The following is an 18,747-nucleotide window of genomic DNA, read 5'->3' as shown; positions in this document are numbered from 1 at the left end:
AGCCACACTTGTCCTAGGAGTAGAAGTCTCTGTGGGCTGTTTGGGAGGGGACTGGCTGAGGCCCCCAGGGAGATCCTTCCATCTGTGTTTGGTCAGGGCAGCTAGTATTTTCTTGGAGTTTTAGATGCTGTAAAATCAGGCTGTAAATGTAGACAGTACTGTTGTACATCAGGAATTCCACCCCCAGTATGACCATCTCAGGGAGACGACTGTGTATGTCCCAGCTCTGAGCTGGTAGCCACAGTGGGAGTAGCGCCTGTGGGAAACTGAGGCTGCACAGACCTTCTCGAGGCTGAAAGCACCTGCTTCTTACTCGCCTTGAATTTCATCCCTGCCCCAGTGCTGTACCCCTGGTAGCCAGGGACCCTCTGGGCACCCACGTTTTACATCTCCTGTACCAGGCTTTGGTGGAACCCCAAAGCCACAAAAGCAACAGCCATCCCTCTGCATGGAATGTCTCCGACCCACATGTGCACACACGTGAATACACGGTACACACATGTGCACACACAGTGTCACTACTTCAGGTGGGAGCCAGTTTTAACAGCTGCACCAAAATCTATATCACTACATATGGGGAAAAAAACTTTACTTTGAGTAACAGACAGGATACATAGAGGTGTACTTCAGTAGGAAATGGAGTAGATCAATGAGAAAGTATAGGCTCCAGACACCCGTGTAGTACGTGGAGGGGCCTTTATCGTGGAAAGCCTCCCATGCTCCAGAAGTGGCTGTGGGACTCGGACCTGCAATCCTCAGCAAGTCTGGGGGAGTGGGAGCCGTCTCAGCGGGTTCCTCCAGACTCTTAGGGGCAGCCGGGCCATTCTGGGAGGAGTGGGGTGGTGTAGACTCGGGCTCAAGCACGAGGTGAGTCTCCAGTCGTGGTCCTGGATCCCATGCACGTGGGCGCTTGCCCAGCCCCAGGGCAGATAGCCTGAGCCACCGTTTCTCTAGCTGTTGGATAGTAGACGTACGTGGACAAGGCCGGGGGAAGTGGCAGTGCTCTGCAGGTGTGAGGGAGTGCACATTCCGGCCTGTTTCCATGGGGGAGCCACCAGGAGGGAGCCCAGAGGGGCTCTGGGTGCTGTTGGATGAAGAGTATGTTGTCCTGAGCCAGCTCTCTGCACCGCCCCCGGCCACCCAGGCTGCTGACTACCCTGTGACCAGGCAGTCCCAGGACCTGGGCCTCCTAGACAGGTCCCATGCGCCTGGGTGAGGTGCCGGCCACCCCGGGGCCTGTGCATCTCATCATGAGACCATGGCCTCAGGGCAGTGGGGGCTGGGCGCCTCTCAGGTCCCATGTCCACTTCCCAGCTCAGATTTGAGATCAAAGGCATAAGCTGACCTGTGGTGGCCGGGCAAACAAGCTCGGGGCGGGGGCGGGAATGCCACAGGAAGGCAGATCCAGAAACAAGAATTCTGGGGTCCGTCCTGCCCCTCCCCACTGCACTGTGTGCTGGAGACCTGAGCTGCTTTGCAAGTGCAGGCTTCTGCTGCATAAGATGACAGGGCTTTATGGGAAGCTCCCTTCCATGCTCCCCTCCGCAAACCTCCTCCCATATTGCCACCGGGTCCTGTTCTGGGTTAACAGGAGGCTGTCACCTTTGGGAGAAGTGGGAGGCCTTGGGCTCCCCAGGGTCCTACAGACCCACCCACCATGGGTGACAATGACCCGTGTGGGGCCCCCGAGCCCCAGCCCAGCCTGGGCCCATGGCTTCTCAGCTGGACGGGGACACAGACCTTCACATCCAGAGCCCTGAAGAATTTGTGGTGTGACCTTTTTGCAGTGCTCTAGTGATCCGCACCCGACCAAGCATGCAGCCCCTCCAGGTTTGTGTGTGCCTGGAAGGCTGGCCACTAGCAGGTGGGCTGAGGGGCTGGGCTGGCTGTGTCCCTGGGCACCTGCTATCTCATGTACATGTCCCTGCTGCAGCCATCCCAAGCAGGGGAGCCAGGTGTTGAAAAGGTGTGGGGCTGGCCCCTCACTATGGAGCCAGGGCTTCTGGGCCTGAGCGTCCAGAGCCATGTTATGGACAGTGTTGCTGAGCCACAGAAAGAACCCCCGTAGCCAGAGTCCCTCCCAACACCCACATTTCCCATTGTGTGTGCCAGGTCGGGTGTGAACACACACCCATTTCCCAGGGACTTGTGACTGTGCCCTTATTTGGAGAAAGGGTCTTTGCAGATGTCTTTGTGGGAAGAATCAGGGTGGGCCCTAAATCCAGTGTCACGTGTTCTGATAGACACAAAGGGGAGACACAGCAGAGAGGCCACGAGAGGGTGGGGGCAGAGATGGGGGCACCTGAGCCGCTCCTGGCTGAAACGGTCAGCAGAGTGCTGGGCGGAGCTGTGCAGGGCCCTGGTGCCGTCTGCCCAGGAGGAGGACTGAGGCTGCGATGCCCCCAGGGACAGCTGTCTGGGAGGTGCTTGCGCTGAATGTCCCTGCAGACACCATGCTTCCCAGAGGCACATCCCTGTGTCCCCTCAGGCCACTTCAGTCTCTCAGGAGCAGCGTGTCCAGGGACAGATCTGAGTCGGTTTCAGGAAGTTCCGTGCTGACCCTTGCGGATGGGTCACACTCTGAGCTCTGTCACATAAGCAGGGAGCCTGGGTTTGGGGTTAGCAGCCCAAGATTCTCCCAGCACTAAGGGGAATCAAAGACTCGAGCCCGGGTGCCCCTGAGCTGGGACACATGTCACGGGTTCTGCAGGGAGTGTGACCAAGGCTGATCAGCCCCTGCTCCTGCCTGCATGAACCACAGGTGGACGCATACATGCCCCTGCACTGGCCCATTGGGGCATCCCATCCCCCAGCTCTTGGGCGGTCGGCTAGCACTTGGAATGGCCGAGGGTCTGTGGAGCTGCCTCCCTGTGTTGGGTGAGCTAGGGGCCTCTTGGGGGTCATGTCCCCTGGGTCACAGCAGAATCCTGCTCACCTGCGTCTGCTTGCTCCTGACCCCGGGTAAGTCTGGGAATGCTGTGGCTAGCTGGCTCAGCAGGTGCATTCAATTTGTTGCCGTGGAAAGCCTTCACCCTGGCATTTTTGTTTGTGACTGTATTTTGCTCCAGGAACATTCCAGAATTTGTGGTGTGACCTTTTTGCAGTGCTCTCTAACCCGGCATTCCTTTCTGTCTGTTTGGCCTTTGCCAGGTGATGTGTCCAATCTGGATCCTAAGTTTTCGTTTGAGGGCACCAAGCTGGACGTGGGAAACATTGTGCTGGCGTTGTACAGTGGCCTCTTTGCTTATGGGGGATGGTAAGTTCTAGAATGTCTGGGTCTCTGGCCCTCGGGACACACATGGTGGGTGGGCCCTGAAGTATCCCAAAATCCGGTCTCCTGGCCATCTGTGGGCAGTTTCGGAGCGTGGTGGGAAAGCCTCTTAGAGCCATTTGCAACCCAGAAGAGCACGGAAGGCGTGCGGGGCAGCCCTGGGCACTGTTCGCAGCGCACCTGGGCCCCTGAGAAGCTGTCCCTATAGACAGACCTCTGTTGACGTGCATAAAGCATTTAGACGCGAAGTGCTGGGCTTGGAGCTTCTTGACGTCTCCTCCCCAGGAGCGAGGGGCCTGTCTGCAGCCCTTGCTATGATGCCTCCTGTCCCCTGTGTCCCCAGCTGCTCCCCGAGGGGCTTCTGGAGGTGGGTGCGGGGATCCCCATCCATGAGCCCAGAACAGCCAGGAGGAGCCCCCGTGGGATCTGTGTTCTTCCCCCCAGTGATGGTGGGAGGGACGTATAATTAAATTCTGCTTTCTCAATTCCAGGAATTACTTGAATTTTGTCACAGAGGAGATGATCAATCCCTACAGGTATGGGTACGAACAGAGACTTCTCTGAGGGAGGGAGGGAGCCTGGTTCAGTCTCCGGGCCACCCAGGGGCCCTGCCTCAGACGAGCGCAAGACCTTCCGGGGGCTCTGGGGTTAGGATCCATGCTAGGGCAGGGCGCTGGTTTCTGTCCCCACACTGGCCGCACGGTGGCCGCGTGACCTGGAACAAGGCTCCCCTGCAAGATCAGGGCACAAGGCTGGAGGGCTTGAGTTGCTGGCCCAGGGTCACCCAGCCACCCACCTGCCAGCTTCCAGCCACTCACCCGGGCCGGGAACAGTCTCGCCACTCACCACCTTCCCCACGCGGTGAGGCTCAGGACCCAGCCACCGTGTGTTAGAGGCATCTGGTCCCGCTGCATGCCGAGCTGCCTTCTGATAATGTGTCCCTCCTGTGCCTTCCAGAAACCTGCCCCTGGCCATCATCATCTCCCTCCCCATCGTCACCCTGGTGTACGTGCTGACGAACCTGGCCTACTTCACCACATTGTCCACAGAGCAGATGCTGACGTCAGAGGCTGTGGCTGTGGTAAGATGCCACCTGCCAGCCCAGCCAGGTCACTGAGAGGCCCACCTGCCCCCTCTGAGCCGGCCCCTCCCATCCACGAACCACACCCTACTCGGAGGGGTCGAACTGTATTTTGCCAACCCCCAGAAAGAGTAGGGTGCTCGTTCCTCACCCTGGCTCATGTGAGACTCATGGGGTCTTTGAGAGTGTCGGTGCCCAGCCTCCCCAGGCCAGATTTAGGTCAGCATGTGCGGTGGTCCTGCCCTGAACACAGCTGGGCCTAGAGTGAATCCAGGCAAGCAAGGTCTCTCCAGCCCTGAGCATGGGAGGGGCAGCGGGGTGGCCTTGCCCCATCTGCGGCCTGGGTGCATCCTGAGCCTCCTCTGCTGGACACTCTGGACACTGGCTTTAGCGGCGGGGCGCAGCATACCTAGGCCCCATGGAGGCAGCTGGCTGGGTGCCTTGTCAGCCCTCAGACCAAGCCGGGTGGCCCCAGAGCTGGTGGACTCAGCTCTTGGAGCACCAGCCATTCCATCTTCTGGATAAACACCAAGCCCTGCTCTGGGAGGGCACCAGGAGCTCAGCCAGGGACAGCAGTGCACCCCTTCCCCTCTGGAGCAGATGTGCTGATGGGGGGAGACCGTGGCCAGCCTGGCATATAGCAGGGTGAGGAGTGCCCAAGAGTGTGGACAGGGAGTGAGGCGCAGGGCCCTGTGCTAATACACAAAGTCCCATCTCTGGGGCTGCCCCCTAAAGTCCAGACCCCCAGGGGTCACTCCATGTGTAGACGTCTCATGATGAGCATGTAGGAAGCCATGCAGATGGAAATGTGCCAGGGCTAGGCTATGAGGACACCTGTCGTCCAGGTGAAGATGGAGCCCTGTGCTGGGGAGCCCCAGGGCCACGGGGCTCATGCTCAGTGTTTGCCTAGGACTTTGGGACCTATCACCTGGGAGTCATGTCCTGGATCATCCCTGTCTTCGTGGGCCTGTCCTGCTTCGGCTCCGTCAACGGGTCCCTCTTCACGTCCTCTAGGTGAGCTGTCACCCAGGCTCTGGGAGGTGGGAGGCTCCGCTGTCGCAGTGGGTAGCCAGTGCACACACACTGCCTTCTCATGTGTGCTCTGGATTTTGTTTTGTCATGTTTGAGTAATACAGAAATGAGGGAACCATGAACTCTACTCTGACCCCCGGACCCTGCCCAGAGGTGACACAGCTGTGTCCTTCTGGACTCTTTCATGGGTTCATTTCAAAACCCTGCCCAGGGGGATTGGAGGTAAGGAAGGCTGAGTCTCCCCCCTCGCCAGCCGAGCCCATCAGGGATGCCAGGAAGCCCCCGGAGGGAGCCCAGCCCTTGGGCCTGGGCCCTCCCACTCCCTGCCCTGCCTGGGGTGCATGGTGGCAAGGCTGAATGCCCACTCCTGTTCACAGGCTGTTCTTCGTGGGGTCCAGGGAGGGCCACCTGCCCTCCATCCTCTCCATGATCCACCCACAGCTGCTGACACCCATGCCTTCCCTTGTGTTTACGGTAAGCGAGCGGTACTGTCCGGCATCCTGTCCTCTGTCCCCGGGGGAATGCAAGCAGGTTGAAACAGGAGACGGGCATGTCCCTCAGGACCTGTCTGAGGGGCTCCCCCGCAGGAGACCGGGGGAGGGAGGCTGCACGTTCTCCCCATGAAGCCTGTCCCCTACTGTCCACCTGAGGCCAGCACAGATGCACAGATAATTAGTGTGAGCATTTCCTCACCTTGTGCTTCATGGATTTTTTTTTCTTTTTAATTCCAAAAACTATGCGCAGTGGTTGTAAAACAAAAGACCTCTAAACAGTCTGGAAGTGTGTGAAGCAAAAGCTGTCTGAAGAGACATATCAGAGCTTTGTGGGCATGTTCATGGTGTGCACAGCACGCCCAGCCTCCGCTTTTGTGTGAGATCACGTTACAACGTGCCTTCCTTCTGCCCGTCTTCGTCTGTCTGTGTGGGTATACGCAGTGTTAGGAGCTCTCTGCCGCTGCAGCACAGCACCCCACACACGGGGGAAAGGGGAATCGCCTGTTATCTGATTCTGGGAGTCCTGCCCTGGTGCAGGGTTCCCCATGAGGTGGAGATCCAGATGGCAGTCAGGATGCTGTCCCAACTGAAGGCTCGATTGTGGCTGGAGGTGCCTCTTCCCAGATGGCTCCCCACACAGCCACAGGCCACAGTTCCTCTGCTGCAGGATGTGGCTCCATGGGTACTGTGTAAGCGTCCTCACGACATGGTGCTAGGCGCCCCAGAGTGTGCCAGCTGATGGTGGCAAAAGGAGAAAGCCACCACACTTTCTGTGACCTGGCCTCAGAAGTCACGCTCCATCACTACTGTGTTTTTCTGTGTTAGGAGCGCAAGTCCACAGGTACAGCCCAACTCAGGGACAGAGGGCTTTGGCCCCTCTTGAAGAGAGAAGGATCCAGTGATTCTTGGTTGAGTTTTAAGGTGCTGCAGAGTTCGATCTTAGTTTTGAAACCGCTGCATGGCGTGCAGTGCCTGAATGTGCCACAGCTCGTGGTGTCACAGTAACGCTGCAGCCAGCGTGCGGTTGGGTGTTCCCTTTCTGCACCGACTGAATCCTGTTTGCGGGGCTGTGCTCTCTGAGAGCCCAAGTGTTGCTCAGACCAGGCCTCCCCTTCAGAACAAGAGTGAGCAAGCGTGGTTTCCCTGCCTCAAGGCTGCCCTGCTCCTGGGCCCCACCTAGGCCTCACCTGGCCCCTCTCTCATCTTGCAGTGCATCATGACCCTGCTTTACGCCTTCTCCAGAGACATCTTCTCCGTCATCAACTTCTTCAGCTTCTTCAACTGGCTCTGTGTGGCCCTGGCCATCGCCGGGATGCTGTGGCTTCGCTACAAGAAGCCTGAGCTAGAGCGGCCCATCAAGGTGAGGGGTGGGCTGATCCGGGGCAGCACGGGCTACGGCACACCGAGGGCCGGTCAAGGGTTCGGCAGAGTTGTGCACCCCAGAAACAGAGTCTGAGTGTCCACCAGAGTCCTGGGTTGGCACTGTCCTCCTCTGAGCCCGCATCTTCCCAGTGCAAACCAGCGGTCAGGGTACTTTCTCCAGAATGTCCTGGTAAGGATCCAGCAAGATACACATGAACACACTTGTGTTCGAACTAGACAGAGGGATACCTAGTTCACCTGATGGCTATTATCGAGAACTTCTTAAGTGCTGGGGGTCATCAAAGAACAAATTAGATCCCTGTGTCCCTGGCCCCCTTGAGCTCCTATTCCAAGGAGGGGAGAAGACGTGAGTAAGAAAGTGCCAGGTGGATGCGTGATGAGCACCGCAGGGCAGGTGGGGGGGGGGGTGGGGGGAGAGGCAGGTGCCAGGGCAAGAGGGAGAACAGGTGGGCGGAGGTGGAGCTGGCCTCAGTGCCCACCCTGGCCTTGGCCAGCCCAGAAGAAAGAAGGGTGCTGGCCCTTGTCAGCTCCATACTGGGGCCCAGCTCCCTAGGCCCTAGGGTGACCTTGTTTCTCTGAGAAGGGGCATTGGTGAAGCCTGCACTCCTGCTGAGAGGTCAGCTACAGCCCCACGTGCACACCATGGCCAGCAAGTGGCCACTGGCCAACAGCCCCGTCCCTTGTCCAGTTCTGGTGCATGGCTCCTCACAGTTGGCACCTGTCCACAAGCCTCCTCCCTGGCTCTCCCCCCAGCTCTCAACAGAGACCAGTGGGGTCCAGCAGGGGTTCTTCTGGGGAGACCGAGGCAGCCTCAGTGGCCTGGGTCATTGTGGCCCTTGTTGTGGTGGGCGCTGTCTCTCTCACAGCCTGGACACAAGCTGGGCACTGTCCCCTTGTTAGCAAGGGCTGTGGTGGGTGTTGTCCCAGTAGGGCCAGGTGGGGCATGCCCTGTGGGCTGACCTCGGGGAACCCTTGCTCATCCTTCATCCCCTGGGCTTTCTGCCGGTGTGTAGACACCAGCGTGTAGACAGACTGATTGCATGTGGAGATGAGCCTGCCCGGCAGAAGGCATGGGGAAGCAGACGCCGCTCCTCTGCCTTGAACTCTGTGGGTGGGCCGTGTGCCTGTGGTGTGCAGACTGCGGCCCCGCCTGTCCACACAAGGGCTCTGAGGAGGCGGGTGCTGCTGTGTTATTAGCGGGTGCCCACGGCCTTCCCAGCAGTGCCGGGCCCCTCCTTTGGGTGACCGTGGGTTGGGTGCTGGGCAAACGTCTCCACCCTGGGATGGAACCAGGGAGGCTGACCTTCCCTGACCTTGGGAAGCCTCAGGGACTGAGCTGGGTGTTTCCCTCATGCATCAGCACCCTCTGTGTTTTGAGTGGTTACTGCCCGGCTCCAAGTGCTCAGGGCACATGCTGGGAGAACGAGGTGAGGTCCACTCGGAAAACCAGGCAGGCTGGAGCCAGCAAAGGCTGGAACAGGCCCTGGAGGTCAGAGCCCTTCCTAGGTCGGCCAGGAAGTAGGAGTGGCTCAGAGCAGGGAGCACACCCTGTATCCCGGGGATCCCAAGGGAGAAGATGCTTCCGGCGAGGGCACAGGAGATGCAGAGCTTTCAGCAGGGTGGACAGGACTTGTGACCACAGACAGTGGGAGGTGTGGGCAGGGGGTGCCGGGCTGCCTGGCATCAGCTCCAACCTCCCGTCCCCCCCACCCATCCCCAGGTGAACCTGGCCCTCCCAGTATTCTTCATCCTGGCCTGCCTGTTCCTCATCGCCGTCTCCTTCTGGAAGACCCCCGTGGAGTGTGGCATTGGCTTCACCATAATCCTCAGTGGCCTGCCGGTCTACTTCTTGGGGGTCTGGTGGAAAAACAAGCCCAAGTGGCTCCTCCAGGGCATCTGTGAGTACCTGCTGGGGCCTCCCTCCGTTCCTGCTCTGGGACCCTCCATGCCGTGCCCCAGAGCAGGGCTCTCTGCAGCTCTGATCTATCCCCTCCATTGAGGAGCAGCGCAGGTCCCAGGGTCAGCCAGGGTCGCCGAGAGGTGGCTGTGAGGCCCTGGCCGAGGGGCCGGCAGTGAGGCTGAGCCTTTGGAATTGGGCAGCGGGCGTTGACTGTGCTGACTGAGGTTTAGGGCGCTGTGGTGTGTTTGGCAGTGACGTCTGGCCCGCGTATTTCAGGGATAAGACGCTCAGCTTGGCACCAGCTAATCTCAAAACAAGGGATTCCAGAGAACCAGGCTGCTCTTGCCAAGTAATGAAACCCCACCGTCTGTCGCCAGCTTAAACACAGCCGGCTGACCTAGAAAGGCAGAGGACAGTGAAGGATCCTGGTAGTGCAGTCCTGGGCTCCGTTGACAAGTCCCATTTAAGACCCTTTCCTGCAATCATGTCTGAAGTGAAAGGCTCCTAGGCAAGTCCGGGGTCTGTGGGCTGCGCCCCGGTCAGTGCACACCAGGTGGCCATCCCGCATTCTCATGGGCACCTGCCTGTCGGTCATCTTAGAGTACGCCACAGCAAGGAACCCCCTCCCTCCTGAAATCGCCCACAGTGAGCACTTGCAGTCTGTGCATGACAGGCGTTTGTTGGGCCCTGGGACTCGCGCACCTGCTCTAGCCCCTCTGCAGGACCATGGGCCAGCAGCGGTCATCCTGAGGAGGGCCTGCCAGCTGCCCGACCTGGTGTCTGCCCAGACCCTTAGAAGGGCCCTGGGCTCTGAAACAGCTCGGGGATGGGCCCAAGCCTGCCTGTTGCTAGGTTCCTCGGCCACACCAGCTGGGTGACTTGCACAGTCGGGGCAGATGTGCAGGCTGGCACCCAGCGGCGGGGAGGCCCACGGGCCCTGGGCACATGTGCGCTTCAGTAGCTTTCACATATAGCCCTGGGTTTCTGGCCGCACCTACAGCCCTGGACGATGTGGCCATGGGGATGGGGTGAGCTACAGCCCACATCCCCCACTGGTGCCCCTGACCTAACTCGCTGTCCCCCCACAGTTTCCACGACGGTCCTGTGCCAGAAGCTCATGCAGGTGGTGCCTCAGGAGACGTAAGCAAGAAGGGCCAGGAAGCTGCCGGAAAGAGAATGCGCAAAGATCCTGTTAAAACATCTCATACCCCCTTGAAAAGCGACTCTGGTCCTGTCATCCAGGCAGCTCAGCTGAGCGCCCCTCATTGTCCCTCCACCAGGTCAGGGGGCTGGGGCCACAGTGAACACTGGTACGAGTTCAGTCCTAGAAAGCTAACTTCCATCCTTACCTCCATGAGCATAAGAAGAGGCCAGGCCCCCGACCCTCCACAGACTGACTGTTCGCCATGTTGGGCCCTCTTCCTCCCCACCTTTATTTGTATTATTTTTTTAACTTAAATTTTGGGTCAAGTTGATGCTACCAAGAGATTATTTTCTAAAGAAATGAGAAGGAGTAGGGGGAGTTTTGTCCCCCCACACCCCCTGCAGTGTGTGATATGTGTCAAGGGACCAGGTGCTGGTGCAGAGCACCGTGCCCGGCCCAGCACGTCACCCAGGGAGTGAGGGCTTCTGAGCACCAAACACTCCGGTCCCACGAGCAGAGCAACCAGGACTCCGGCCTCGCTGTGCGGACCTCAGAGATGCACTGACAAGACAGCAGCCCAGACCAAGCGCTTGGCTTTCTTTTGTTGTTGTAGACGTAGTGACTTTAGTGAAACTAATCTCGGGACTTAGATCTCTTTGCCTTAAAGACCCAGAGGTAGACCCCTCCCCGACCCCCAGAAGAGAGAAGAGAAAGTCACCAGAACAGCTGCCTTCAGAGAGTGACACTGTCCCCAGCTCAGCAGACGGAGGCTTTCTGCACCTGGTGTCTACGCAGGTGGGGGCCCTGAGCAGAGGTCACGGGCAGCCGGATCGTCCTGAGCTCCCACCCGTGTGTGCCACCGGACCACAGAGCAGAACCAGCTCCCAGGCTAGCCCTGGGTCACCCAGGACACACCAGGCTTCTGACCTCATGCATCCCATCCTGGATGCCATTGTGTGCAAGGGCACAACTGCAGGAAGACTCGGGCAACCCCTGTGCCCACTGGGTGTGGGCTGTGGGTAGCACTGCTTCTGGACTGTTCTCCGTCCGGTATTGGGACTGACCTATGGTTATTCCAGGCAGAGACTCAACACTCAAAATCTTCTATGACAAACCAGATAAGAAAGGCAGCCACCATGACCCCTAATGGGCTTCCCTGGCCTTGCCAGCTGGCCGGCAGCCCAACAAACCACCAGGAACTGGTTCCGGCTCCTGGTGGGGGTGCTGCCCTCACTGCACGGCCCTCCGCAGGTCTGACTCCATTGCTGGGAAGCTGGGGCCACTCTAACTACACCTGCTTTGGAGGCTGTTGTGACTCCTCAGGCTTGTCTTTGTCGTTCCCATTCCTTCCGGGGGTGGGCAGCTGAGGCCAGTGTACCTTGCCAGGCCCCGATCTTCGGTGCTGGGTGGCTCTGTCCTGTCCTCTGACCACTGAGCTGAGCCCTTGGACATCAGGCTACCACCAGAGAGGCTGCTGTCCCCAGGGCCACGTGAGCGTTGGCATGGCCTGCGGCCCTCCTTCTGGGCTCCGGGACCCCCATGTGACCTGCCGGGCCTGAAAGCAGCTCAGGAGGCTGAGAAGCCGGCCAGCTGTCCCTCCTGCTTTGTGCCAGAGCACAGGGCTGGCTCTAGGAAGAATGCAGGGAGCCCCATGGCCCCGGCCGGACCATGGCAGCCTTCCTGCGGCGGCCCGCCCCAGCCTCCTGTAGGCGGGTGTGGGGAAGTGGGGCATCATCAGTCTTGCAGGGATGGGCGGGGGTCCCTTCTCACCAGGTGGGGGCACTGAGGGCTCACGGGCAGTTCAGCATGCTGTGAAGGCGGGTTGGCGGTCCAGGCTGCAGTTCCTGGAGCCGCTGCCCCCCACCCAGCCCAGGGCCCCTTGGAAGGAGCCGTGCAGACACCGGGCGACACTTCCATGGTGGCAATCTGGGCAAGGTGGAGACTCCACTCCTCTGACCGCTCTCTACTGACAGGGGTCCCGAGTACTCAACGTTTGTCGGGCATACTAGTTTTTTTTTTTTTTTAAAGCAAACCATCATAACCAGCAAGCATTTGTTAGTGGTTCTGCTGTCTCATCCTGACCTGATATGTCACTGACTTAAGGCTTCTGTTGGCACCGTGTATATTTATTTGCAGAATTGGCGTCCATCCTTGCTGCTACACAGTGTCCCGTGGTCCTGGCGTCCCCATGCGTCCCTGTGCTTCCTGGCTATAGCAGCATGGCCAGGACACCTGCTGCATAAAGGCGTGTGTGGCATAACGTCTCTCTTTTCCCATCCGTGGCTAACTTGTTGCACTTAGCTGGTGCAGGGTGGGGAGTTCAGGGGTTTTTTTTTTGTGTGTGTGTAGAGTTTTTCGTTTGTTTTTCAAGAAAAACAATCAGAATTTTAAGTCCTGCTGGTGGTCTTTTGTGTCCTTTTTTAAGCGCCAAATTCCAGGTGCAGGAATGATCTGGATATTCTCCCCACAGAAGCAGTGATGTGCACCTTTTGGCTCACCTGTTCCTCCACTGACGTGGCCTTGGGATGGGCAGCGTGGGAGGCCCAACACGGTGGCCTGTGGTCACAGCCCCTGCCTGGGGATGGGTGGTGATGACCAGGAGGAAGCAGGGGCTGAGCCAGAGTTGGGATCTGCCTCTTCCAAGCATGTTGAAGTCGAGATGGAGGAGGAGGAGCGCGTGGCCCAGTCTGCGGGCAGCGCACTGTGGCTGCTGCTGGGGACCAGCCCTGGGAGGGCAGGGAAGGCATATGCCAGCTTGGGGTTGGCAGGGACGGCCAAGCCCCTTCCCTCACTTCCACAACATCCATGAGCATCTCCCGGCCCCAGAGTGGAGCAGGGCTGAGGGCCACGGGAGCCTTATGCAGACCAACAGACGACACTCCTTTAACTCTGGCACAGTCTGTCCTGAGCTGGAACAGGGCCTTGAGGAGAGTCGGGATGGGTCTGTGGGGGAAGGCATTGTGGGGTGGCCACAGCCTGAACCTTGGCGAGGGTAGGACCATCCACTCCATGCCTCAGGCAGGAGAGCCTGCGGACAGGCTTGGCGGGGACTGCCACCCGCAGCTGCCACAGAGCGTAGGTCCCCAGGACTGCTGCCTTTGAGAGCACCAGGGCCTACCATGTCATGACCTGGGTGCGCACCCCTAGGTATTGATCCCGGCCCTGCATGCGCACCCCTACACACCAACCCTGGCCCTGCGTGTGCACCCTACACACCGACCCTGCATGCACACCCCTAAGTACTGGTCCCAGCCCTGCATGTGCACCCCTACGCACCGATCCCCACCCCGTGTGTGCACCCTACACACGGATCCCCACCCCACGTGCGCACCGCTACGTGCTGATCCTGACCCCGTGTGTGCACCCCTATGCACTGACCCTGGCCCCACATGTGCATCCCTATATACTGAACCCCAAAACATGTGGGCTGGGGGAAGTAGGGGTAGAGCTAACCAGTGGGAGAAGGGATTGCCAAGTGGAGCCGGCAGGGGGCCGCTGCCCCGGGTACAGCCTTGCTGCCCCCCACACCCTCCCACCCTGCCCCTGGGGCCAGGCGCCCACGACCACCCACACTCCCACCAGGTACGGTACCCCCCCACCCCGTCTGCTCCAGGGAGCCCATGACACGTCCAAGAGGGCTCAGAAATCCTACCTCCCTTCCCAGGGAAGCAGAAAAGAGGAAAGGCAAGAAGTGGGAAAGAAACCTCGCTGTGCCTGTTCTGTGGCCCTGGCCCCAGGACAAGGGGTCCTTTCCCTGCTGCCGATGAAGCGGTCTTGACACCGCCAAGGATAGTTCTCAACCCCCACAGCCAACTGGGGGCCGCTCCTCCTGTGATGGGTGGGCAGAGACTCAAGTGGGGAGTGGGTCATTGAGGCAGGAGCCAGAAGAGCCAGAGGCCCACGAGGCTGGGACTGGGGCGCGTCCATGCCACAGCCGACAACCCCTTGGCCGCTGTGCGAGGGGAGGAACGTGTTTGCGTTTGGAGGAGCAGTGGGGAAGCGAGGAGACTCCTCAAGGTCCCCCACTTCCTAGGACGTCCTGCCGACTCACCAGATCACCACGAGCTCGCTCGCATGGAGAGCTGGTGAGGGAGTTGGGGCAGGGATGAGGCCAGCAGCGACGAGCCTGGAACCCTTGCCCGTGGAATTTGGCAGAACCAGAGTGTGGGTTTTGGCCTGCTGTAGGAAGAGAGGTTAGCCAAGCGAGGATTCTGTGCCGAGTGGGAGGCAATCGGTGACCCCTGGGCCAGGTGGGAGAGCTCGGGAACCCCGGGGTGTCACGAGGACCCCAGGGAGGGGGCGGCACTTCCACCTCGTGCTCCCTCTGGGCTTGTGCCTGGCTCCAGACAAAGACCCTTCCTGGGCATCCCCAATACAGCATACTTTGCACTTCGGTGGCCTCCAGAGTTCGTGAGTCTTTGCCCCCCCGCCCCCCGATAACGGCCTCCAGGGATGATGAAGATGGAAGGGGGCGAGCCCACGTCCTTTGGAGCGGACCCCATGGAATCAGGCGGACACACAGGGGCTGCCCACACCGAGGTATCCCTGGGGCCCAGGCGCCCTTCACCTGGCAGCCAGAGAGTTCTGAATTCCTGCATGCCAAGCAGGCAGAGTGCTGCCCTCTGTACCTCTCGGGATCCAGTTCAGGCAAGACCCAGATCCTTCTCTCTTAGCCGGAGGGGTGGCTTAATCCTGTAAGCAGGAGCTCAACTGTGTGATTCAAGTCAAAGGCTTAAGAGCACACATGCAAAGCCCCGGGTGAGCAGATCGCTCACAGAACAAGTCTCTACCAGTTTCCCTAGGAGAACGAATCCAGCCTGGGTCAGAGAGGGCATGGAAGGTTCCAGAAGGTTCCTTTACCTCAGCAGCCTCTTTGCAGGCTGGCTAGACAGTGGCATGGGGCCCTGGGAAGGCTTTTCCCCCTCGAAGGAGGGCTTGGGACCTGAAGTCGAGGCGTGGGTCTGTGCCTGGCCATCCTGTGGTCCCCACACTTCTGAGCAGGTAGCGAGGTGCCCTGTGCTCCTGTGGGCCCCAGCCAGGCTTGCCTGTCCCTCCCGGGGGAGGCCACCGTATCGAGCCCTTGCACAGCTCCCAGTTGAGGCTGGGAAAGTTGGCGTGTGGGTGAGGCCAGGCCCCGAGGTCAGCCCCGCCACTCCAGTTCCTGAGCCACCTCCACGTCACAGAAGCAGGCGGCTGACTTCTGTGGCCGCGAACACTCGCCCAGGCTTCCCAGAGGCCGAGCTTGGTCCTCCTGGGCATCCAGGGCAGCGGGAGGGTGTCCCCAGATGTGACTGCCCCCCCGCCCCGTCCTGTTCCTCTCTACAGAAATGGCTGTGGCGACATCTCTCGGGCTCTGGCACCCAGGTGGACAGCTCTGTCCTGCGCTCACAGAGCCGTGTTGGGGGGTGAGGCTGAGCCCAGACTTCTCCCATGGAAGCCACTACTGTTTGGTTTCTGGGCTGTGAATCCCACAGGGAGGAACTCGTCCAGTAAAACCCATGACCGGCCTAAGTAAGGAGACACTGTATTTGGAAGGGCTGGGCTGCGGCAGTTGGAAAAGAGCCCTGCTCCAGCTCGGGGGACAGGCCAGGGTTTCTCTCCTGGAGGGACCCAGGTGGGTGTGGGCAGAGGGCAGAGGAGTTGTGGGGGCCAGGAGAGCAGGTTCCCCACCTGGATGCTGTCTGCTGGCTCGCCCTGAGGGGGCCCAGGGCCGGGGTCTGGGGAGGAAGGGAAGCCATGGTCTGGTTAAGGGCCATCTAGGGGATCCCTGGGTGGCTCAGCGGTTGAGCATCTGCCTTCAGCTCAGGGCGTGGTCCTGGGATCTGGGACCCGGGACCGAGTCCCATGTCAGGCTCCCTGCATGGAGCCTGCTTCTCCCTCTGCCTGTGTCTCTGCCTCTCTGTCTCTGTCTCTGTCTCTCTCTGTCTCTGTCTCTCATGAATAAATAAATAAAATCTTTTATTTAAAAAAAGGGGGGGCCATCTAGCTCCTGTGGACAGTGTGGGGGGGTGTCAAGCAGTTCTGCTCATCAGTGCCAAGGCACAGAGGGAGTTCAAGGACCAGTGTCCATCCTCGTCGCTGCTGAGTGTCCTCTAGTCGTAGGCGAGGCAGTCCCTGGCCAGGAGCTGTTTCTAGAACATAGAGGGAGAGAGCCTGGCAGCATCAGCCTCTGTCCAGGGTGGGAGGCTCCCTGCAGGTCAGCAGCGTCCAGATGAGGACAGGGTTGTCCTGCTCCGTACCTGGGCATGTGACCCCTCCCCAGCCACCTGTAGCCTCTCCCGTGGTGCCCCACTGCCAACCCCCTTCACGGGGCTGCACACACGGAGGCCCCGACCTTGCCTTCCTCCTCACGGGCTCCCGCTGGCTACAGAAGGCGCAGATGCAGCGAGTGGACGTAGTGGCCGCTCGCCATCCCCCATTATCCAGTAGCCCATGCATGAGCAAAGTTCCCAGCGTAATGAGTGTTTGGGGTTGAAATTAGACACACACACCCCAGGGAAGCAGGAAATGGGTGTCAAGGCCACCCCATCTCTCCTGGGTGTGTTGAAAGTGCTGGTGGGTCCATAGGAAGCCAGTGTGGGAAGAGCTCAAGCACTCTGTGGGGTAGGATGCCGCCGTGACAGCAGACTGCAGGGAGCAGCATGTTCTCACCTCCACGGTGGCAGTGGTGGCACGACCTTCGTGAGTGCGCAGAAACCGCTGAGTCGTGCTCTTCACGTGGTGAATTGTACAGCCTGTGAGCAGTACATATCATGAAGCAGACCAGCAAGATGTGGAACGGCGGACACGGTGTGCCAGCATTATTATTGAAAAGGTGAGAGAGGGGCATCTGGGTGACTCCGTCGGTGAAGCGTCTGCCTTTGGCTCAGGTCACAACCCCAGGGATCTGGGATCGAGCCCCACACTCCCTCTCCTCTCCCCCCGCCACCACCCTGAATCGTGCTCTGTCAAATAAATACTTTAATAAAAAAAAAAAGAAAAGAAAGAAACGGTGTAAAGAGTATACAAATGTATTTCCCTGAGGATGGAAGAATCACCGACTGCGGGATCTCCAGCTGGGGAACTGGAGGTCCCGGGGATGCGGCAGGAAGATGGGTTTTTGCCCTGTGCCCTTTGGCTCCTTGCGGGTCTTGAATCTCATGGATGATTCGCTAATTCACATAAACAAGACTTTCTAAATGAGCGTCTACAAACCAGCAGCCTCTCTAGATGCCTGCACTGTTCTGTGCTTGATCTGGCAAATTCATCATGCGGTGAAGGGTCGTGCACTTTCCAGACAGTTTTTTTTTTTTTAAGATTTTATTTATTTATTCATCAGAGACACAGAGAGAGAGAGAGAGAGAGAGAGAGAGAGGCAGAGACATAAGCAGAGGGAGAAGCAGGCTCCACGCAGGGAGCCTGATGTGGGACTCGATCCTGGGACTCTAGGATCATGCCCTGGGCCAAAGGCAGGTGCTAAACCGCTGAGCCACCCAGGGATCCCTCCAGACAGTTTTTAAAGTGTACACCAGACACATTGCTGCCGGGCTTCTGCCTTGATCTCACTGTGCATGCCCGATGTCCCCCAAAGACCACAGGACCCCCCCTCCACTGCCATGTGAGGACAGGGTGTTGGCATCCCTTTCTCTCCAGCCACGGCCAGGAACTCCTCGATCATCAGGTGCTGGATGTGAGGCTCAGGGGGCCCCAGCATGATGGGGGGAAGCAGGGGACAGAGACTCACTTGTATTGGTGGATCCCAGACTGACGGTAATCAGGATCAGCATCTACGTATGCGCACTGTCCTGGAGTCACCTGCTGCCTTGAGCCTTTACCCTGCCTCCTGAGGCTTGACTCCTCCAGCCGAGGCTCTGAGAACTCGTCAGGGACCAGATGCGTCTGAGACATTGGCAAGCCCACTTTCGTTGATTCTGCACCTCTGCTTCCACCATGATGAGGTCTTCTGGAGCAGGCAGGTCAGGACCTCTTGGGGACCTGCCTAGCACCCCAGGAGAGGGTTGTGGAGCTCCAGCTGGGGTTACCTCCAGAGGTCCACACAGGAGACCCCACCTCGCTGTCCCGGGCAGTCACGCTGAGCCGACTCCTCCACCTTCTCCCCAAGCGGCTCTCAGCCCTGACATGGCTTGCTCGTGTGCGGCTGATTCATCGTGATTTGATACACTTGGCGATACGACAAAGATGGTTCCAGAAACTGGCCACATCTCCAAGGCTACCGTGAGTTAGAGTAACAGACTTAGAAAGTCAAAGGGCTGCACCGTGACCGTTTTACAGATGGAGAAACTGAGGCAGAGAGCGAGAGAGTGAGAGAGTGGGAAACCCTCAGTTTGGTAAGAGTGAAGCCCTGCTAGGATTTCATCCTCTCCACCAGACACAAAAATCTGATTGTTTTTGCTAATTGCACAGTTTTGAATAGCTAATGTATGCAAGAGCCTCAGATATGTG

General features: G+C 59.0%; 1 protein-coding gene across 1 annotated transcript in view; it reads left to right on the top strand.

Moving 5' to 3' along the window:
• SLC7A5 (solute carrier family 7 member 5) overlaps positions 1-12,701 on the top strand; it is a 32,508-nt gene extending 19,807 nt beyond the window's left edge. The window contains exons 3-10 of the mRNA XM_072819535.1: positions 3,151-3,256; positions 3,763-3,807; positions 4,229-4,352; positions 5,263-5,366; positions 5,762-5,858; positions 7,089-7,238; positions 8,982-9,159; positions 10,250-12,701. Of these exons, the coding sequence (XP_072675636.1) occupies positions 3,151-3,256; positions 3,763-3,807; positions 4,229-4,352; positions 5,263-5,366; positions 5,762-5,858; positions 7,089-7,238; positions 8,982-9,159; positions 10,250-10,305 (860 nt within the window). The 3' untranslated portion in view covers positions 10,306-12,701. The remainder of the gene's footprint in view (positions 1-3,150; positions 3,257-3,762; positions 3,808-4,228; positions 4,353-5,262; positions 5,367-5,761; positions 5,859-7,088; positions 7,239-8,981; positions 9,160-10,249) is intronic.
• Positions 12,702-18,747: the final 6,046 nt, after the last annotated feature.

This window comes from Canis lupus, chromosome 3 (assembly GCF_048164855.1).
Source record: "Canis lupus baileyi chromosome 3, mCanLup2.hap1, whole genome shotgun sequence".
Classification (NCBI taxonomy): Eukaryota; Metazoa; Chordata; class Mammalia; order Carnivora; family Canidae; genus Canis; species Canis lupus.
This window is presented reverse-complemented; position numbering and strand designations above follow the sequence as displayed.